This window comes from Salmo trutta, chromosome 16 (genome assembly GCF_901001165.1).
Source record: "Salmo trutta chromosome 16, fSalTru1.1, whole genome shotgun sequence".
NCBI lineage: Eukaryota > Metazoa > Chordata > Actinopteri > Salmoniformes > Salmonidae > Salmo > Salmo trutta.
The window spans coordinates 14,220,988-14,243,347 of NC_042972.1; the positions used below are offsets into that span (position 1 = coordinate 14,220,988).

Consider the following 22,360-nt stretch of genomic DNA (forward strand, 5'->3'; position numbering starts at 1 on the left):
ACTCTGAGTAATCCAATGGATTAGCTAACTAATTACTTTTATTGTCAAGTCATATGGAATCAGTAACCAATTACATTTAAGTAATCCTCCCAACCCTGGCCCTGGTTAAAGGGTCAACATATCAAACTAGAGCCAGAGGTTTCCCTGGTCAGGTCAAGTGGCCTAGGAAAACTCAGGGCCCTAGATATTACGCCTGGGCACAACGCAGTCAGAGAAGGTGTTTGTGGTACCTCTCATGTTGGCGTATGTGAGAAATTATGTCAAATACAGTAGATAGTCGTAGGTATTCATGTTTTAAGGCTAATGTACGATATGTCAATTTGTAAGTCGCTCTGGATAAGAGCGTCTGCTAAATGACTTAAATGTAAATGTAACTTTTTGGGCGACCTGACAAAATTCACATAGAAAAGTGAGTTATCGATTGTTTATTCTCATTAAAAGCACATATAAGAAGCAGTAGGTCTGTTCTATGTGCGCTATTTCAATGCTTTCCGTTTTTTAAGTTTAGTTTTTGCGTCTTTAACTTTCGGTTTTGTACACCAGCTTCAAACAGCTGAAAATACAATATTTTTGGTTATGGAAAATATATTTCACAGCGGTTTAGATGGTAGAATGATTCTCTACATTATACTTGCATGTTTTGTCACATAAACTGAAATTAGGCAAACTATTAGAATTTTAACAACCAGGATATGGCAGAGCGATTTCTGCAAAGTGCATCTTTTAATTTTATTGAACCTTTATTTAAGTGGGCAATCGTTTGAGTAGTAGCTACAGTAGCCAAACCCAAGCTTTTCTCCATCCACTCACAACTAAGCACATAAACAACATACTAGGAAGTCATTGGCCCAGCAACAACATACTAGGAAGTCATTGGCCCAGCAACAACAACAGAATGCTGGCACAGCTCCTTGTTCTGACCAGAATCTTTGCCAAGTCATCTTAAAAGCTTCAGTTAGTTGTTTACTCAGCAGGATTACTACCATCTGTTCCTCTCTCCCTCATCCCCCTCGTATCCCCCTCTCCCTTCTTGTCCTGCACCTTGACCACCGGTCTCGCCCTCCCCTCTTTCTGTTATTTCTGTCTTCCTTTCACATTTTCCTATTTTCTTCTCCATTTCAAACCAATCAGGATGTCTCATTAAAAAAACAAGAAAAGTCAGTCAATGTATATTTCTCCCATCACCCCTTTGGCCCTGATTCCCCTGTTGCTCTTCTCTTCATCCTCTTCCTCCTCCTCCCATTCTTCCTCCTTTCTCGTACTTCCTTCTGCCCCTTCTACTCCTCCCATTCTACCTCCCTCGGACTCTCCATGTCCCCTCCCTCTGTTCCCCCCTCTCTCCCCCTCCTGTGCTATAGTGGTATGATGTAAAGACAATTATGTATCCATTACATTATGACATAATAATAATAATATACACTGAGTGTACAAAATATTAAGAACACCTGCTCATACCATGACATAGGCTGACCAGGTGAATCCAGGTGAAAGCTATGATCCCTTATTGATGTCACTTGTTAAATCCACTTCAAATCAGTGTTGATGAAGGGGAGGAGACAATTGAGACATGGATTGTGTATGTGTGCCATTCAGAGGGTGAATGGGCAAGGCCAAATATTGTGCCTTTGAAGGTGGTATGGTAGTTGGTGCCAGGTACACCTGTTTGTGTCAAGAACTGCAATGCTGCTGGGTTTTTCACACTCAACAGTTTCCCGTGTGTATTAAGAATGGTCTACCATCCAAAGGACATCCAGCCAACTGTGGGAAGCATTGCAGTTAACACAGGCCAGCATCCCTGTGGAACGCTTTCGACACCTTGTAGAGTCCATGCCTCAATCAATTGAGGCTGTTCTGAGGGCTAAAGGGGATGCTACTAAATATTAGGAAGGTGTTCCTAATGTTTTGTACACTCAGTGTATTCTAAGTATGTACTATATCTGTAACAGTATGCTATGCTGATAGTACATTGTATGTACACTACATTACCAAAAGTATGTGGACACCTGCTTGTCAAACATCTTGTTCCAAAATCATGGTCATTAATATGGAGTTGGTATACCAGCCTCCTCTCTTCTGGGAAGGCTTTCCACTAGATGTTGGAACATTGCTGCTGGGGCTTCCATTCAGCCACAAGAGCATTAGTGAGGTTGGGCACTGATGTTGGGTGATTAGGCCAGGCTCGCAGTCAGCGTTGCAATTCATCTCAAAGGTATTCGTTGAGGTCAGGGCTCTGTGCAGGCCAGTCAAGTTCTTCCACACGAACCTTGACAAACAATTTCTGTATGGACCTTGCTTTATGCGCTGAAACAGGAAAGGGCTTTCTCCAAACTGTTTCCACAAAGTTGGAAACACAGAATCGTTGAGAATGTCATTGAATGCTATATCGTTAAGATTTCCCTTCACTGGAACTAAGGGGCCTAGCCAGAAAACATGAAAACCAGCCACAGACCATTTATTCCTCCTCCACCAAACTTTACAGTTGGCACTATGCATCGGGGCAGGTAGCGTTCTCCTACCATCCGCCAAGCCCAGATTTGTCCGTCGGACTGCCAGATGGTGAAGCGTGATTCATCACTCCAGAGAACACGTTTCCACTGCTCCAGAGTTGAACGGCGGCGAGCTTTACACCACTCCAGCCGACGCTTGGCATTGTACATGGTGCTTGTGGCTTGTGTGTGGCTGCTCAGTCACGGAAACCCATTTCATGAAGCTCCCGACGAACAGTTATTGTGCTGACGTTGCTTCCAGAGGCAGTTTGGAACTCGGCAGTCCCATTCTGTGAACTTGTGTGGCCTACCACTTTGCGGCTGAGCTGTTGTTGCTCCTTGATGTTTCCACTTCTCAAATCAGCACTTACAGTTGACCGGGGCAGCTCTAGCAGGGCAGAAATGTGACCAACTGACTTGTTGAAAGTCACGGAGCTCTTCAGTAAGGCCATTCTACTGCCAATGTTTTCCTATGGAGATTTCATGGCTGTGTGCTCGATTTTATACACCTGTCAGCAACTTTTGTATCTATAGTGAATGTAATGATGCATCTATTATGGTATGATAATATAATGTGTATATATACATTATGATTTACACTCAGTGACCAGTTTATTAGGCATCTATCAAGTACCGGGTCGGACCCACCTTTGCCTCCAGAACAGCCTGAATTCTTTGGGAATTGCAACATTGCTCAGTTGGTATCAAGGGACCTAACATGAGCCAGGAAAGCATTCCCCACACCATTACACCACCGCCACCAGCCTGTACCGTTGACAAGCAGGATGGGGTCATGGACTCATGCTGCTTACGCCAAGTTCTGATTCTGCCTTCAGCTTGAAGCCACAGAAACCTGGATTCGTTGGACCAGGCAATGTGTTTCCACTCCTCAGTTGTCCAGTGTTGGGGATCATGTGCCCATTGGAGCCACTTCTTCTTGTTTTCAGCTGATAGGAGTGGAACCTGATGTGGTCGTCTGCTGCAATAGCCCATCCCTGACAAAGACTGACTAGTTGTGCGTTCTGAGGTGTCGCTCTGTGCCATAATTTGCCTGTTTGTGGCCCACCTGTTAGCTTGCACGATTCTTGCCATTCTCCTTCGATCTCTTTGATCAACCAGCTGTTTTCTCCCACAGGACTGCCACTGACTGGATGTTTTTTGTTTGTTGCACCTTTCTCTGTAAACTCTAGACACTGTTGTGTGTGAAAAGCCCAGGAGGGCAGCCGTTTCTGAGATACTGGGTCTGGCGTGCCTGGCACCAACGATCATACCATGCTCAAAGCTTTATAAAGCAAGCCATGGCCACGTAATGATTTCTGTGAACGTGGTGGCGTACCTAATAAACTGGCCACTGAGTGTATAATCATATGTTAGTATCAATAAAGTATAGTATGATCATGTATTGTGTAGATGTAGTCTGGGCGATGGTAATGTATGTTTCAGTATGTGAGATGATATTAACATGTTGGTATGTAGGTGTGGCCAGCAGGCTCAGTGTTCACGCGGGTCCCAGGCAGGCCAGTGGCTGTGGAGCTTCGACATGGAGCAGCAGTGCCTCACCATCCAGTCCCTCAGCCCCTCCAACATCAGCCGGCAGGAGAAGAGAAGTGTATGTCTGTGTGTTCGTGTGTCTGTGCGTATGTGTGTGTGCGTGCGTGCGTGTGTGTTAGAGTACATGGGTATGTGAGCACATGCTTTTATACAGGGTTGTTCCTTCATGTTCACACTGTGTGAGGGTTAGTTTTAGCCTGGCTGGATCCTGGCTGGATTCTGGCTGGCAGTGTTTGCTTGTTTTACGTCCAGTGTCACAGCAGAGATCAGAGATGGTTATCATATACATTCTCCTTGCAGATCTGAGCCAGCTCGTTCTCGCTCTCTCTCTCTCTTACATCTTCTCCCTACCTCCCTCAGATCTCTCTATCAGTCCTGGGCCTGGCCGTCCTAGAAGAGGACAAGTCGTACTCCTGTTTCTTTCACAACTCTGAGAGTCCTGCCACAGTCACAGACATGGGGGTCACCTGCCTCTCCCCTGACCCCCACAGGGTGCTGACTGGGCCCCCTGGACAAGGTGAGTTCCAAGGGGGCCAGATGGGTACTAGGCATGGAACTTGCTTCTCTATACTGTTTATACACACGCACGCACAAGGGCACACGTCATCATTTTAATGAAGTGTTAAACGTAAGGACCTGTCTCTCAGTAGTTCGTTAAAGTGTGTGTGGTGTGTTATACAGGCAGCAGTAGGTACAGTGTCCTTACAGAGCAGACGTATGTTGGATCCCAATCCTCTTTACTCCCTGCTGTGTAAACTGGGAGACAATCTCCATGTCCGCCAGCCTGGCGAGCTCATCATTCAACTCATTCATCACGTGTGTTTCATGCAGGCTTCTATTTTTGGGCCTGGGAAAGCATGGTATGGTTTGGCCTGGGATAGTGCGGTATGGTTTGGCCTGGGATAGTGCGGTATGGTTTGGCCTGGGATAGTGCGGTATGGTTTGGCCTGGGATAGTGCGGTATGGTTTGGCCTGGGATAGTGCGGTATGGTTTGGCCTGGGATAGTGCGGTATGGTTTGGCCTGGGATAGTGCGGTATGGTTTGGCCTGGGATAGTGCGGTTTGGTTTGGCCTGGGATAGTGCGGTTTGGTTTGGCCTGGGATAGTGCGGCATGGTTTGACCTGGGATAGTGCGGTATGGTTTGGCCTGGGATAGTGCAGTATGGTTTGACCTGGGATAGTGCGGTATGGTTTGGCCTGGGATAGTGCAGTATGGTTTGGCCTGGGTTAGTGCGGTTTGGTTTTGTTGCATGCTTGGAGCCATCGATTTGATTTTTGGTTAGTCATTTCTGATGCATTATGGGCATTAACTGTTCATGCACACGCACTAGTGAACTCCTATCTTGTCCCCCTTTCTTCCCTCCCTCCATCCACTTTTTTCTCGCACCCCCCATCTCTCACCCCCCCATCTGTCTCCCTGGTTCCCATGAAAAGGATTCCTGAAGAGAGGAGGTTTGTTGTGGTTCTCAGGCCGTGAGGGTTAGGTTGTTAACGTGAGGGTTAGGTTGTTAACGTGAGGGTTAGGTTGTTAACGTGAGGGTTAGGTTGTTAACGTGAGGGTTAGGTAGTTAACGTGAGGGTTAGGTTGTTAACGTGAGGGTTAGGTTGTTAACGTGAGGGTTAGGTAGTTAACGTGAGGGTTAGGTAGTTAACGTGAGGGTTAGGTAGTTAACGTGAGGGTTAGGTAGTTAACGTGAGGGTTAGGTAGTTAACGTGAGGGTTAGGTAGTTAACGTGAGGGTTAGGTTGTTAACGTGAGGGTTAGGTTGTTAACGTGAGGGTTAGGTTGTTAACGTGAGGGTTAGATTGTTAACGGGAGGGTTAGGTAGTTAACGGGAGGGTTAGGTAGTTAACGGGAGGGTTAGGTAGTTAACGGGAGGGTTAGGTAGTTAACGGGAGGGTTAGGTAGTTAACGGGAGGGTTAGGTAGTTAACGGGAGGGTTAGGTAGTTAACGGGAGGGTTAGGTAGTTAACGGGAGGGCTAGGTTGTTAACGTGAGGGCTAGGTTGTTAACGTGAGGGCTAGGTTGTTAACGTGAGGGCTAGGTTGTTAACGTGAGGGTTAGGTAGTTAACGTGAGGGTTAGGTAGTTAGGCCCATCTGCCTGGGGTTATTAGTGAATAGAGAAAGACTGTATTACAGGGAGATCTGTGTGTTTGTGCGAGCGTGTGGGCGTTTGTATGATCTGCAGATGGTTCGGATAGAGTCTCAGGAGTAACGAGTCCAGTCACGGGATGTTATCATGCTTTAGTTCATGGTCTCAACAATTAAGTCAAGACGTTAAGTCGGTTTAAGTCTAGTGAAGATTCTCTTATCTAGAGAGACTTACAATTAGGGTGATTAAAACAAGGAAGATCACCTTAAAACGTCAAGATTGTGAATTGATAAAATCTAATTGCATACAGTAACCCAGCTCCAAGGAAAAATACTTTTTATGTGTACAAATGAGTGTTAAGTGTGTGTACTTGGCAAGTGAGGGTACAGGTAACTGCCAGAATAAAGGAAACACTTGACTAAATGAGGGAGACAAAGTATATTGAAAGCAGATGCTTCCACACAGGTGTGGTTCCTGAGTTAATTAAGCAATTATCATCCCATCATACTTTGGGTCATGTATAAAAATGCCGGGCAGCCCATTATTTTGCCATTATATTTTGGCTACAATGGCTATGCCCCCATAGGATGACAACTCCCCCTTCCAAAGGGTACAAGTGATCACTGAATGCTTTGATGAGCATGAAAATGATGTAAACCATATGCCATGGCTGTCTCAGTCACCAGATCTCAACCCAAGAATAAGAATTTCCCCTAGAAGAATGGTGTTGCATCCCTCACCTAGAGTTCCAGACACTTGTAGCATCTATGCCAAGGTACATGTGTGTCTCTGTCAGTGTTGCTGACACAGTGAGTTCAACAGACCTGAATTCTTCACTTTGGGCTGTTTAGGCTTTGTAGCTGCAGATGGATTTCATTACAACTCTGTTATGTCTCTCAACTCGGCAAAGAACACTCTATTCCCTACGTACAGCACCCTATTCCCTACATACAGCACTCTATTCCCTACATACAGCACCCTATTCCCTACATACAGCACCCTATTCCCTACATACAGCACCCTATTCCCTACATACAGCACCCTATTCCCTACATACAGCACCCTATTCCCTACATACAGCACCCTATTCCCTACATACAGCGCTATATTCCCTACATACAGCACTATATTCCCTACATATAGCACCCTATTCCCTACATACAGCACCCTATTCCCTACATACAGCACCCTATTCCCTACATGCAGCACCCTATTCCCTACATACAGCACTCTATTCCGACATACAGCACCCTATTCCCTACATACAGCACCCTATTCCCTACATACAGCACCCTATTCCCTACATACAGCACCCTATTCCCTACATACAGCACCCTATTCCCTACATACAGCACTCTATTCCCTACATACAGCACCCTATTCCCTACATACAGCACCCTATTCCCTACATACAGCACCCTATTCCCTACATACAGCACCCTATTCCCTACATACAGCACCCTATTCCCTACATACAGCACCCTATTCCCTACATACAGCACTCTATTCCCTACATACAGCACTCTATTCCCTACATACAGCACTCTATTTCCTATATACAGCACCCTATTCCCTACATACAGCACCCTATTCCCTACATACAGCACCCTATTCCCTACATACAGCACCCTATTCCCTACATACAGCACCCTATTCCCTACATACAGCACCCTATTCCCTACATGCAGCACCCTATTCCCTACATACAGCACTCTATTCCCTACATACAGCACCCTATTCCCTACATACAGCACCCTATTCCCTACATACAGCACCCTATTCCCTACATACAGCACCCTATTCCCTACATACAGCACTCTATTCCCTACATACAGCACCCTATTCCCTACATACAGCACCCTATTCCCTACATACAGCACCCTATTCCCTACATACAGCACCCTATTCCCTACATACAGCACCCTATTCCCTACATACAGCACTCTATTCCCTACATACAGCACTCTATTCCCTACATACAGCACTCTATTTCCTAAATACAGCACCCTATTCCCTACATACAGCACCCTATTCCCTACATACAGCACCCTATTCCCTACATACAGCACTCTATTCCCTACATACAGCACCCTATTCCCTACATACAGCACCCTATTCCCTACGTACAGCACTCTATTCCCTACGTACAGCACCCTATTCCCTACGTACAGCACCCTATTCCCTACGTACAGCACCCTATTCCCTACGTACAGCACCCTATTCCCTACGTACAGCACCCTATCCTACAGCACCCTATTCCCTACATACAGCACCCTATTCCCTACATACAGCACTCTATTCCCTACATACAGCACCCTATTCCCTACATACAGCACTCTATTCCCTACATACAGCACCCTATTCCCTACATACAGCACCCTATTCCCTACATACAGCACTCTATTCCCTACATACAGCACTCTATTCCCTACATACAGCACCCTATTCCCTACATACAGCACCCTATTCCCTACATACAGCACCCTATTCCCTACATACAGCACCCTATTCCCTACATACAGCACTCTATTCCCTACATACAGCACCCTATTCCCTACATACAGCACCCTATTCCCTACATACAGCACCCTAATCCCTACATACAGCACCCTAATCCCTACATACAGCACCCTATTCCCTACATACAGCACCCTATTCCCTACATACAGCACCCTATTCCCTACATACAGCACCCTATACAGTGCCTTTGGAAAGTTTTCAGACCCCTTAACTTTTTCCACATTTTGTTAGGTTACAACCTTATTCTAAAATGAAATGGTTTTTTTCCCTCATCAATCTGCAAACAATACCCCATAATGACGAAGCAAAAACAGTTAAAAAATGTTTTTTATATATATATTACATTTACATACGTATTCAGACCCTTTACTTAGTTGAAGCACCTTTGCCAGCTATTACAGCCTTGAGTCTTCTTGGGTATGACACTACAAACTTGGCACACCTGTATTTGCCGAGTTTCTCCCATTCTTCTCTGCAGATCCTCTCAAGCTCTGTCAGGTTGGATGGGGAGCATGGCTGCACAGCTATTTTCAGGTCTCTCCAGAGATGTTCGATCGGGTTCAAGTCCGGGCTCTGGCTGGGCCACTCAAGGACATTCAGAGACTTGTCCCGAAGCCACTACTGCGTTGTCTTGGGTGTGTGCTTAGGGTTGTTGTCCTGCTGAAAGGTGAACCTTCACCCCAGTCTGAGGTCCCGAGCGCTCTGGAGGTTTTCATTAAGGATCGCTCTGTACTTTTCTCCATGGGATGGGGCCAGGTTTCCTCCAGACGTGACACTTGGCATTCAGGCCAAAGAGTTCAATCTTGGTTTCATCAGACCAGAGAATCTTGTTTCTCATGGTCTGAGAGTCTTTAGGTGCCTTTTGGTAAACTCCAAGCAGGCCGTCATGTGCCTTTTACTGAGGAGTGGTTTCCGTCTGGCCTCTCTACCATAAAGGCCTGATTGGTGGAGTGCTGCAGAGATGGTTGTCCTTCTGGAAGGTTCTCCCATCTCCACAGAAAAACTCTAGAGCTCTATCAGAGTGACTATCGGGTTCTTGGTCACCTCCCTGACCAAGGCCCTTTTCCCCTGATTGCTTAGTTTGGCTGGGCGGCCAGCTCTAGGAAGAGTCTTGGTGGTTCCAAACTTCTTCCATTTAAGAATGATGGAGGCCACTGTGTTCTTGGGGACCTTCAATTCTGCTGAAATGTTTTGGTACCCTTCCTCAGATCTGTGCATCGACACAATCCTGTCTCAGAGCTCTATGGACAATTCCTTCGACATGGCTTGGTTTTTGCTCTGACATCCACTGTCAGCTGTGGAACATTATATAGACAGGTGTGTGTCTTTCCAAATCATGTCCAATCAATTGAATTTACCACAGGTGGACTCCAATCAAGTTGTAGAAACATCTCAAGGATGATCAATGGAAACAGGATGCACCTGAGCTCAATTTCAAGTCTCATAGTAAAGGGTCTGAATACTTATGTAAATAAGGTATTTTTGTTTTTTGCAGAAATGTTTAAACATCTGTTTTCGCTTTGTCATTATGGGGTATTGTGTGTAGATTACTGTAATGTAATAAAATGTGGAAAGGGTCAAGGGGTCTGAATACTTTCAGAAGGTACTGTAGTGTACTACTGTTGACCAGGGCCCATAGGGAATAAGGTGTCATTTGGGGGACAACCCATCACTCTCCTGTTCTCGACCTCCTCAAACTGTTCTGAACAACCGTGCTTTTATTCAGACATACAGACATGGTCAAGTCTCACACTCATTTTCAAATCTTCATAAGACTCAAATATTTTCACAACATATTATTTTTAGAAGGCTTGGCACTGTGTTGGGTAGGGATCCTAAGGAGGTAAGACGTAACATTTCATATGATTTATTGTTTTTCTCTTTTCTCATTCTCTCCGTTTCTCTCTCTCCTCAGATTTTGTCACGGTCACCCTGTCCCTGCGCTTCGGTGATGTGGTCGTCACGGCGACAGAGTTCACCTTCTACGACTGTACTGCTGCCAAGCAGCTGTCTGGGAGCGTGCCGTGAGTTAACCTATCTCTCCTTCTGTTACCCACTCTCGCTCTCTCCCTATCTCTTTCTCTCCTCTCTGCTCTCTTTAGGACTCTCTCTCCCTATCTCTTTCTCTCCTCTCTGCTCTCTTTAGGACTCTCTCTCCCTATTTTACATTCTCACAATTTTTCTCACTCGCTCTGTCTGTCTCGCTCTGTCTGTCTCGCTCTGTCTGTCTCGCTCTGTCTGTCTCGCTCTGTCTGTCTCGCTCTGTCTGTCTCGCTCTGTCTGTCTCGCTCTGTCTGTCTCGCTCTGTCTGTCTCGCTCTGTCTGTCTCGCTCGCTCTGTCTGTCTCGCTCTGTCTGTCTCGCTCGCTCTGTCTGTCTCGCTCGCTCTGTCTGTCTCGCTCGCTCGCTCTGTCTCGCTCGCTCGCTCTGTCTGTCTGTCTGTCTGTCTGTCTGTCTGTCTGTCTGTCTGTCTGTCTGTCTGTCTGTGTCTGTCTGGCTCGCTCGCTCGCTCGCTCTGTCTCGCTCGCTCGCTCTGTCTGTCTGTCTGTCTGTCTGTCTGTCTGTCTGTCTGTCTGTCTGTCTGTCTGTCTGTCTGTCTGTCTCGCTCGCTCGCTCTGTCTCGCTCGCTCGCTCGCTCGCTCTGTCTGTCTGTCTGTCTGTCTGTCTGTCTCGCTCGCTCTGTCTGTCTGTCTCGCTCGCTCGCTCGCTCGCTCTGTCTGTCTGTCTGTCTGTCTGTCTGGCTCGCTCGCTCGCTCTGTCTGTCTGTCTGTCTGTCTGTCTGTCTCGCTCGCTCGCTCGCTCTGTCTGTCTGTCTGTGTCTGGCTCGCTCGCTCTGTCTGTCTCGCTCGCTCGCTCGCTCGCTCGCTCGCTCGCTCGCTCTGTCTGTCTGTCTGTCTGTCTGTCTGTCTCGCTCTGTCTGTCTGTCTCGCTCTGTCTGTCTGTCTGTCTGGCTCGCTCTGTCTGTCTGGCTCGCTCGCTCGGTCTGTCTGTCTGTCTGGCTCGCTCTGTCTGTCTGGCTCGCTCTGTCTGGCTCGCTCTGTCTGTCTGGCTCGCTCTGTCTGTCTGGCTCGCTCTGTCTGTCTGGCTCGCTCTGTCTGTCTGGCTCGCTCTGTCTGTCTGGCTCGCTCTGTCTGTCTGGCTCGCTCTGTCTGTCTGTCTGGCTCGCTCTGTCTGTCTGGCTCGCTCTGTCTGTCTCGCTCGCTCGCTCTGTCTCGCTCGCTCGCTCGCTGTCTCGCTCGCTCGCTCGCTCTGTCTGTCTCGCTCGCTCGCTCTGTCTGTCTCGCTCGCTCGCTCTGTCTGTCTCGCTCGCTCGCTCTGTCTGTCTCGCTCGCTCGCTCTGTCTGTCTCGCTCGCTCGCTCGCTCTGTCTGTCTGTCTCGCTCGCTCGCTCTGTCTGTCTCGCTCGCTCGCTCTGTCTGTCTCGCTCGCTCTGTCTGTCTCGCTCGCTCTGTCTGTCTCGCTCACTCGCTCTGTCTGTCTCGCTCGCTCTGTCTGTCTCGCTCGCTCGCTCGCTCGCTCGCTCTGTCTGTCTCGCTCGCTCGCTCTGTCTGGCTCGCTCGCTCGCTCTGTCTGTCTCGCTCGCTCGCTCGCTCTGTCTGTCTCGCTCGCTCTGTCTCGCTCGCTCTGTCTCGCTCGCTCTGTCTGTCTGTCTCGCTCGCTCTGTCTGTCTCGCTCGCTCGCTCTGTCTGGCTCGCTCGCTCTGTCTGGCTCGCTCGCTCGCTCTGTCTGGCTCGCTCGCTCTGTCTGGCTCGCTCGCTCGCTCTGTCTGGCTCGCTCGCTCGCTCGCTCTGTCTGGCTCGCTCGCTCGCTCGCTCGCTCTGTCTGGCTCGCTCGCTCGCTCGCTCTGTCTGGCTCGCTCGCTCGCTCGCTCTGTCTGTCTCGCTCGCTCGCTCGCTCTGTCTGGCTCGCTCGCTCTGTCTGTCTCGCTCGCTCGCTCGCTCTGTATGTCTCGCTCGCTCGCTCGCTCTGTCTGGCTCGCTCGCTCTCTCGCTCTGTCTGGCTCGCTCGCTCGCTCTGTCTGTCTCGCTCGCTCGCTCTGGCTCGCTCGCTCGCTCTGTCTGGCTCGCTCGCTCTGTCTGGCTGTCTGGCTCGCTCGCTCGCTCGCTCAGTCTGGCTCGCTCGCTCGCTCTGTCTGGCTCGCTCGCTCGCTCTGTCTGGCTCGCTCGCTCTGTCTGGCTCGCTCGCTCTGTCTGTCTCGCTCGCTCTGTCTGTCTCGCTCGCTCGCTCTGTCTGTCTCGCTCGCTCGCTCTGTCTGTCTCGCTCGCTCGCTCTGTCTGTCTCGCTCGCTCGCTCTGTCTGTCTCGCTCGCTCGCTCTGTCTGTCTCGCTCGCTCGCTCTGTCTGTCTCGCTCGCTCGCTCTGTCTCGCTCGCTCGCTCGCTCTGTCTGTCTCGCTCGGTCTGTCTGTCTCGCTCGCTCTGTCTGTCTGTCTCGCTCGCTCTGTCTGTCTCGCTCGCTCTGTCTGTCTCGCTCGCTCTGTCTGTCTCGCTCGCTCTGTCTGTCTTGCTCGCTCGGTCTGTCTCGCTCTCTCGGTCTGTCTCGCTCTCTCTGTCTGTCTCGCTCTCTCTGTCTGTCTCGCTCTCTCGGTCTGTCTCGCTCTCTCGGTCTGTCTCGCTCTCTCGGTCTGTCTCGCTCTCTCGGTCTGTCTCGCTCTCTCTGTCGGTCTGTCTCGCTCTCTCTGTCGGTCTGTCTCGCTCTCTCTGTCTGTCTGTCTCGCTCTCTCTGTCTGTCTGTCTCGCTCTCTCTGTCTGTCTGTCTCGCTCTCTCTGTCTGTCTGTCTGGCTGGCTCGCTCTGTCTGTCTGTCTGTCTGGCTCGCTCGCTGTCTGTCTGTCTGTCTCGCTCTCTCTCTGGCTCGCTCGCTCGCTCTCTCTGTCTGTCTCGCTCTCTCTGTCTGTCTGTCTGTCTGTCTGTCTGTCTGTCTGTCTGTCTGTCTGTCTCGCTCTCTCTGTCTGTCTCGCTCTCTCGGTCTGTCTCGCTCTCTCGGTCTGTCTCGCTCTCTCTGTCTGTCTCGCTCTCTCGGTCTGTCTCGCTCTCTCTGTCTGTCTCGCTCTCTCGGTCTGTCTCGCTCTCTAGGTCTGTCTCGCTCTCTCGGTCTGTCTCGCTCTCTAGGTCTGTCTCGCTCTCTCGGTCTGTCTCGCTCTTTCTGTCTGTCTCGCTCTCTCTGTCTGTCTGTCTCGCTCTCTCTGTCTGTCTGTCTCGCTCTCTGTCTCTTCGGTCTGTCCGCTCTCGCTGTCTGTCGTCCGCTCTCTCTGTCTGTCTGTCTGTCTCGCTCTCTCTGTCTGTCTGTCTCGCTCTCTCTGTCTGTCTGTCTCGCTCTCTCTGTCTGTCTGTCTCGCTCTCTCTGTCTGTCTGTCTCGCTCTCTCTCTGTCTGTCTGTCTGTCTCGCTCGCTCTCTCCGTCTGTCTGTCTCGCTCGCTCTCTCCGTCTGTCTGTCTCGCTCGCTCTCTCCGTCTGTCTGTCTCGCTCGCTCTCTCCGTCTGTCTGTCTCGCTCGCTCTCTCCGTCTGTCTGTCTCGCTCGCTCTCTCCGTCTGTCTGTCTCGCTCGCTCTCTCCGTCTGTCTGTCTCGCTCGCTCTCTCCGTCTGTCTGTCTCGCTCGCTCTCTCCGTCTGTCTGTCTCGCTCGCTCTCTCCGTCTGTCTGTCTCGCTCGCTCTCTCCGTCTGTCTGTCTCGCTCGCTCTCTCCGTCTGTCTGTCTCGCTCGCTCTCTCCGTCTGTCTGTCTGTCTCGCTCGCTCTCTCCGTCTGTCTGTCTCGCTCGCTCTCTCCGTCTGTCTGTCTCGCTCGCTCTCTCCGTCTGTCTGTCTCGCTCGCTCTCTCCGTCTGTCTCGCTCGCTCGCTCGCTCTCTCCGCTCTCTGTCTCGCTCGCTCTCTCTCGTCTGTCTGGCTCGCTCGCTCTCTCCGTCTGTCTCGCTCGCTCGCTCGCTCCGTCTGTCTGTCTCGCTCGCTCTCTCCGTCTGTCTCGCTCGCTCGCTCTCTCCGTCTGTCTGTCTCGCTCGCTCTCTCCGTCTGTCTGTCTCGCTCGCTCTCTCCGTCTGTCTGTCTCGCTCGCTCTCTCCGTCTGTCTGTCTCGCTCGCTCTCTCCGTCGTCTGTCTCGCTCGCTCTCTCCGTCTGTCTGTCTCGCTCGCTCTCTCCGTCTGTCTGTCTCGCTCGCTCTCTCCGTCTGTCTGTCTCGCTCGCTCTCTCCGTCTGTCTGTCTCGCTCGCTCTCTCCGTCTGTCTGGCTCGCTCGCTCTCTCCGTCTGTCTCGCTCGCTCGCTCTCTCCGTCTGTCTGGCTCGCTCGCTCTCTCCGTCTGTCTCGCTCGCTCGCTCTCTCCGTCTGTCTGTCTCGCTCGCTCTCTCCGTCTGTCTCGCTCGCTTTGTCTGTCTCGCTCGCTTTGTCTGTCTCGCTCGCTCTGTCTGTCTCGCTCGCTCTGTCTGTCTGTGTCTCGCTCTCTGTCTGTCTGTCTGTCTGTCTGTGTCTCGCTCTCTCTCTGTCTGTCTGTGTCTCGCTCTCTCTCTGTCTGTCTCGCTCTCTGTCTGTCTGTCTGTCTGTCTGTCTCGCTCTCTGTCTGTCTGTCTGTCTGTCTGTCTGTCTGGCTGGCTGGCTGTCTGTCTGTCTGTCTGTCTGTCTGTGTCTGGCTCGCTCTGTCTGGCTCGCTCTGTCTGGCTCGCTCTGTCTGGCTCGCGCTCGCTCGCTTGCTCTGTCTGTCTCGCTCGCTCGCTCGCTCTGTCTGTCTGTCTCGCTCTGTCTGTCTGTCTGTCTCGCTCTGTCTGTCTCGCTCGCTCTGTCTGTCTCGCTCGCTCTGTCTGTCTCGCTCGCTCTGGCTGTCTGTCTCGCTCGCTCTGGCTGTCTCGCTCGCTCGCTCTGTCTGGCTCGCTCGCTCGCTCTGTCTGTCTGGCTCGCTCTGTCTGGCTCGCTCGCTCTGTCTGGCTCGCTCGCTCTGTCTGTCTGGCTCGCTCGCTCTGTCTGTCTGGCTCGCTCTGTCTCACTCGCTCGCTCTGTCTGTCTGTCTGGCTCGCTCGCTCTGTCTGGCTCGCTCGCTCGCTCGCTCTGTCTGGCTCGCTCTGGCTGTCTGTCTGTCTGTCTCGCTCGCTCTGTCTGTCTGTCTGTGTCTGTCTCGCTCGCTTGGTCTGTCTGTCTCGCTCGCTCGCTCTGTCTGTCTGTCTCGCTCGCTCTGTCTGTCTGTCTCGCTCGCTCGCTCGCTCTCTCTGTCTCTGTCTGTCTCGCTCGCTCTCTCTGTCTGTCTGTCTGGCTCGCTCTGTCTGTCTGTCTGGCTCGCTCGCTCGCTCTCTGTCTGGCTCGCTCGCTCTCTGTCTGTCTGTCTCGCTCTGTCTGTCTGTCTGTCTCGCTCTGTCTGTCTGTGTCTCGCTCTGTCTGTCTGTCTGTCTGTCTGTGTCTCGCTCTCTCTGTCTGTCTGTCTGTCTCGCTCGCTCGCTCGCTCTCTCTGTCTGTCTCGCTCGCTCTCTCTGTCTGTCTCGCTCGCTCGCTCGCTGTCTGTCTGTCTGTCTGTCTCGCTCTGTCTCGCTCTGTTTGTCTGGCGTGCTGTCTGGCGTGCTGTCTGTCTGGCGTGCTGTCTGTCTGGCGTGCTGTCTGTCTGGCGTGCTGTCTGTCTGGCTCGCTCTGTCTGTCTGTCTGGCTCGCTCTGTCTGTCTGTCTGTCTGGCTCGCTCTGTCTGTCTGTCTGTCTGGCTCGCTCTGTCTGTCTGTCTGGCTCGCTCTGTCTGTCTGTCTGGCTCGCTCTGTCTGTCTGTCTGGCTCGCTCGCTCTGTCTGTCTGGCTCGCTCGCTCGCTCTGTCTGTCTGGCTCGCTCGCTCGCTCTGTCTGTCTGGCTCGCTCGCTCGCTCTGTCTGTCTGGCTCGCTCTGTCTGTCTGGCTCGCTCTGTCTGTCTGTCTGGCTCGCTCTGTCTGTCTGGCTCGCTCGCTCGCTCTGTCTCTGTCTGGCTCGCTCTGTCTGTCTGGCTCGCTCGCTCTGTCTGTCTGGCTCGCTCGCTCTGTCTGGCTCGCTCTGTCTGTCTGTCTGGCTCGCTCTGTCTGTCTGGCTCGCTCTGTCTGTCTGGCTCGCTCTGTCTGTCTGGCTCTCTCTCTCGCTCGCTCGCTCGCTGGCTTGCTGGCTGGCTCTCTCTCTCTCTCTCTCTCTCTGGCTCGCTCGCTCGCTCTCTCTCTCTCTCTCTCTCTCTCTGGCTCGCTCGCTCGCTCTCTCTCTCTGGCTCGCTCGCTCTCGCTCTGTCTGGCTCGCTCGCTCGCTCTTTCTCTCTCTGTGTCTGGCTCGCTCTCTCTCTGTGTCTGGCTCGCTCTCTCTCTGTGTCTGGCTCGCTCTCTCTCTGTGTCTCGCTCGCTCTCTCTCTGTGTCTCGCTCGCTCTCTCTCTGTGCCTCGCTCGCTCTCTCTCTGTGTCTCGCTCGCTCTCTCTCTGTGCCTCGCTCGCTCTCTCTCTGTGCCTCGCTCGCTCTCTCTCTGTGTCTCGCTCGCTCTCTCTCTGTGTCTCGCTCGCTCGCTCTCTCTCTCTGTCTCGCTCGCTCGCTCTCTCTCTCTGTCTCGCTCGCTCGCTCTCTCTCTGTCTCGCTCGCTCTCTCTCTGTGCCTCGCTCGCTCTCTCTGTGTCTCGCTCGCTCTCTCTCTCTGTCTCGCTCGCTCTCTCTGGCTCGCTCGCACTGTTTTGCTCTCTCTCTCTCTCTCTCTCTCTCTCTCTCTCTCTCTCTCTCTCTCTCTCTCTCTCTCTCTCTCTCTCTCTCTCTCTCTCTCTCTCTCTCTCTCTCTCTGGGATACAGCTGGTGATCAAATCAAATTTTATTTCTCACATGTGCCGAATACAAGAGGTGTACACCTTACAGTGAAATGCTTACCCTTAAATAACAATGCAGTTTTAAGAAAAAAATCATTAGAATTAAGGAGTAACAATAAAATAACAGTAGCGAGGCTATATACAGAGGGTTCCGGTACAGAGTCAATGTGAAGGGGCACCGGTTAGTCAAGGTAATATGTACAGTTGAAGTTTACATACACCTTAGCCAAATACATTTAAACTCAGTTTTTCACAATTCTTGGCATTTAATCCTAGTAAAAATTCCCTGTCTTTGGTCAGTTAGGATCACCACTTTAGTCCCAGGGTCCTTAGTTTAGTGATGAGCTTTGAGGGCACTATGGTGTTGAACTCTGAGCTGTAGTCAATGAATAGCATTATTTTTGTCCAGGTGGGAAAGGGCAGTGTGGAGTGCAATAGAGATTGCATCATTTGTGGATCTTTTGGGGCGGTATGCAAATTGGAGTGGGTCTAGGGTTTCTGGGATGGTGTTGATGTGAGCCATGACCGGCCTTTCAAAGCACTTCATGGCTACAGATGTGAGTGCTATGGGGCGGTAGACATTTAGGCAGGTTACATAGTGTTCTTGGGCACAAGGAATATGGTGGTCTGCTTGAAACATGTTGGTATTACAGACTCGGACAGGGAGAGGTTGAAAATGTCAGTGAAGATACTTGCCAGTTGTTCAGCGCATGCTCACACTACACGTTCTGGTAATATGTCTGGCCCTGCAGCCTTGTGAATGTTGACCTGTTTAAAGGTCTTACTCACATCGGCTACAGAGAGTGTGATCACACAGTCGTCCAGGACAGCTGATGCTCTCATTCATGCTTCAGTGTTGCTTGCCTTGAAGCGAGCATAGAAGTAATTTAGATCATCTGGTAGGTTTGTGTCACTGGGCAGCTCGCGGCTGTGCTTCCCTTCTTTAGTCCACAATAGTTTGCAAGCCCTACCACATCTGGCGAGCGTCGGAGCCGGTGTAGTACGACTCAATCTTAGTCCTGTATTGCCTGTTTGATGGTTTGTCGGAGGGCATAGCGAGATATCTTATAAGCGTCCGGGTTAGAGTCCCGCTCCTTGAAAGCGGCAGCTCTACCCTTTAGCTCAGTGCGGATGTTGCCTGTAATCCATGGCTTCTGGATGGGGTATGTACGTACGATCACTGTGGGGATGACTTCATCTATGCATTTATTCTGGAACATATTCCAATCTGTGCTAGCAAAATAGTCCTGTAGCTTAGCATCTGTGTCCTCTGACTCCTTATTGAGCGAGTCACTGGTGCTTCCTGCTTTAGTTTTTGCTTGTAAGCAGGTAAATAGACCGCTACGAAAAATATAGATGGAAACTATCTTGGTGAATAGTGTGGTCTACAGCTTATCATGAGATATTCTACCTCAGGCGAGCAAAACCTTGAGACTTCGTGCACCAGCTGTTTTTTTACAAATAGACACAGACCGCCACCCCTTGTGGCAGAGACAGCTGTTCTATCTTGCCGATGATTCGAAAACCCCGCCAGCTGTATGTTATCCATGTCGTTCAGCCACGACTCGGTGAAACATAAGATATCACAGTTTTTAATGTCTTGTTGGTAGGATATCCTTGATCGGAGCTCATCCATTTTGTTATCCAATGATTGCGCGTTGGCTAGTAGGACTGATGGTAGAAGGGGTTTACTCACTCACCTACGAATTCTCAGAAGGCAGAAGTGGGATATCTGGCCATAGGAGTGCCTTGTCAAGCTATAATATCTTGTAATACCTTTATTAACTGCATCAATTTGGCTGTGTTAGCCATAGAGATGCATAGAGTGGACACTTGACCACAAAAGACTATGATTGCATGGGCAGTGACATCTCTATGGTGTTTGCACATGCACTCACTCAATTACCTTTCTCCTTTCCTTTCCTGGCACCTTGTTCAGAGCACTTCAATAAGGAACCCGCCACTAGATTCAATTACATGACCCCTTTTTTACCACTTGTCCTAGATAGCCAGAAATTGGATTACCCTGTGTGCCAAGCTTGCTCTCCCCTCCTCCCATTTGTATTTTCTAACAGCCTTTCTGTTTCTTTCAACACCCTCTCCCTTTCTTTTTCTCTCCACCCCCTCTTACTCTCTCCTCCTCTCTTTCCCTCTCTCTTATCCCAATCCCCCCCTCTCTTTCTCTACCCCCCTCCCTCTATTTCTCCTCCTAGTTGCCGTGGTTGTGTGTTGAGTCGCTGGGGCTGCAACTGGTGTGTCCACCAGCACACCTGTACCCACAAGCCCACCTGTGACGAGGGGGTTATCATCTATAACGAACACGTAAGTCACACACACTGCGACAATGGTCAGATAGCTCGAGATCGAAAGCATATTGCACTTGAGGTCAAGACAGAAGAAAAGAGAGGAATGTTGCCCACACTCGCTATATCGTTCGCTGTAGAGTTTGGTCCACCTAATGCACCCTAGTATGGCATGGTAAATCTAGGCTGTTTGGGGCCAATCCATTGTAGATGGTTGAGGAAAAGACAGTCTCTAACGTGGCAAAACAGAATGTTGGGAGCCATTAATAACCAGACACTTATTTTCACTGCACCTCATGTCCCAAAACAAACATCCAATATAACTAACGATCATCTCCATTTTGCCTGTCGCCAACCAAGTGCATTAGTTGTCATCATTGATGGTAATACTGGCAACGTATAGGAGACGTTTCACATCTGATTTGGGTTTTTCAGTCAACTTATGAGTTTGTTTATTTGATCAGTTTTCTTTAGTCGTTTGTTTATTTCTGTCTCACCCTCTCCCCCATGTCTTCCCCATTTACCCCCACCCTTCCACCACCCAGTTCAAACTCCCCACCCCGGCTCCTCCCACAACCAAAGCCGTTACTATAACAACGACTTCCCCGACCACAACAGTGGCCCCAACAACCGTACCTCCGACAACTACAACAACAACCCCAACAACTACAACAGCAGCACCCCCTACAACTACCACAACTATCGCCACGACTACATCAATCAAAGCCCCTACCACCATAGCTACCGCCCAGGAGCCTACAACCACCACACCGGAGCCGACTACACCGCCCAACCCTGCTATGCCGACCAAGGCCCCCACCATTCTTCCCCCTACAACGTTAGCCGAAGCTACAACGCCCATACCTGAGACCACAACCAGTGAGGAAAAGGAGCAAACAACTGCAGAAGAGCTTGTTGCAGAGGCTGAAAGTGAAACTGGAAGCCCCGTGGTTACCCCTGGCAACGTGGAGCTTGACGCAGAAACTGAGGTGGCGACAGTTATGACCGAAGACGGGCAGCCATCCGATGATCTCGCCACTCTAATCCCCCTGGCGTTCCCGCCTGAGACATCCCCATTGGAAGTGGTTACTGCATCCCCCCCTCAGGAACTGGACAAGGCCCTGAGTCTGGCGGAGCCCCCCATGGAGGTCCAGCCCACACCCGTCAGCTACCCTCTCCCAGCCCCCTTCCCCCTGGGGGAACCGGTCGACTCAGATCTCCCCTTCCACCTGGACCTGACAGAGGCCCCCTCCCCACTCCCGCTAGACCACCTCCACCCCACCGACGCCGAGGGCCATGGTCCCGAGCAGGAAGTGCTTCTCTGGCCCAGGGAGGAAGTGGAGGAGGAAGCGGAGGACACGGCGGTAGAGAACGACACATCCACCACGTTTTCTGCTGCCAGCGTGCTGTCAGGGGATGGAGAGGCCGCTGACCACTTCCTTTCGGGCTCGGCCTACCCCCAGCTCCTGGACGCCGACTCAGAGCTGGACTACCAGTATGACTCGTCCGACACCTTCCTGCCGGTGAGTTGGAAATTCGTCCGAAGCTTCCACGGCCACCGTGCTTCCAGTTCTTAACTGGACACAGCTCTAGAATCCCAGAGAATCCCCCAGAATCACAGCTCTTCCCTTATCCCATTGCTTTTCCTCACCGTGTTTTGCTTTCGTTGGCGTTGTTGACATGGTTGACGTTGCTTTGGAAATCGAATCCGAAAATAGCTGCGAGAGCAAAAGCTTGGAGCAGTTGTCTTTTGGTTATGTTTTGATCCGTTTTATTATTTGATAGGCCATTTTAACAGTAGTATTATTAGAAGCTTAGGACCTCATTAATATGTATAACAGCCAATCGGTTATGGGTTGATGAGAGAAACAGAAAATTGCGATACCTTGTGTTGGTTGGAGTGTGTCGTGTGAATGTGTACGTGTATTTATCTAACAGTGCTGTGTGTGTGGGGGACGAGGGCTCCTATGTTAGGTGGGGCTCGTCTGCTTGCCCCTGTGTGGAGAAGGTCCAGAGTTCTCATCTGTTACCAGTCCAAGTGGCGAGGAAGATCACACTACTCGACCAGAAACCTCCACCCTGTTCCAGTAGCACACAACCACCTGGGTGTTCCAGGTAACCACATGCGCTCAGTCACACACCACCTGGGTTTCCAGGTACACTGCGCTCACGTGTTCCAGGTAACACATGCGCTCAGTACACACACCACCTGGGTGTTCCAGGTAACACATGCGCTCAGTCACACACCACCTGGGTGTTCCAGGTAACACATGCGCTCAGTCACACACCACCTGGGTGTTCCAGGTAACACATGCGCTCAGTCACACACCACCTGGGTGTTCCAGGTAACACATGCACTCAGTCACACACCACCTGGGTGTCTACACTGTGGTCGAGGACAACTGCAGGATTCAGGAACTAGAAAGAAAAACAATGCATTTGATTCTGTGGTAACCTGGTCCAATGTGTGTGTGCAGGACACAGACCTGGACTACGAGTGTGTGTTGGTGATCGAGGGGCAGACGGTGGTGGTAGACGCCTATGTGGAAATGGATGAGACTAACCCGTCTCTCTTTGACATCACCTGTCAGCTGCACCAGGTCAGACTATCACATCCAACTCACTGACAGTTTCTGTGGAAACTTTAGTAC

General features: G+C 50.9%; 1 protein-coding gene across 1 annotated transcript in view; it reads left to right on the top strand.

Moving 5' to 3' along the window:
• Positions 1–22,360, top strand: part of LOC115150137 (plexin-B1-like) — a 188,380-nt gene that overhangs the window by 130,713 nt on the left and 35,307 nt on the right. Inside the window, 6 exon segments of the mRNA XM_029693098.1 lie at positions 3,963–4,095; positions 4,398–4,554; positions 10,566–10,674; positions 19,620–19,728; positions 20,255–21,232; positions 22,187–22,309. Of these exon segments, the coding sequence (XP_029548958.1) occupies positions 3,963–4,095; positions 4,398–4,554; positions 10,566–10,674; positions 19,620–19,728; positions 20,255–21,232; positions 22,187–22,309 (1,609 nt within the window).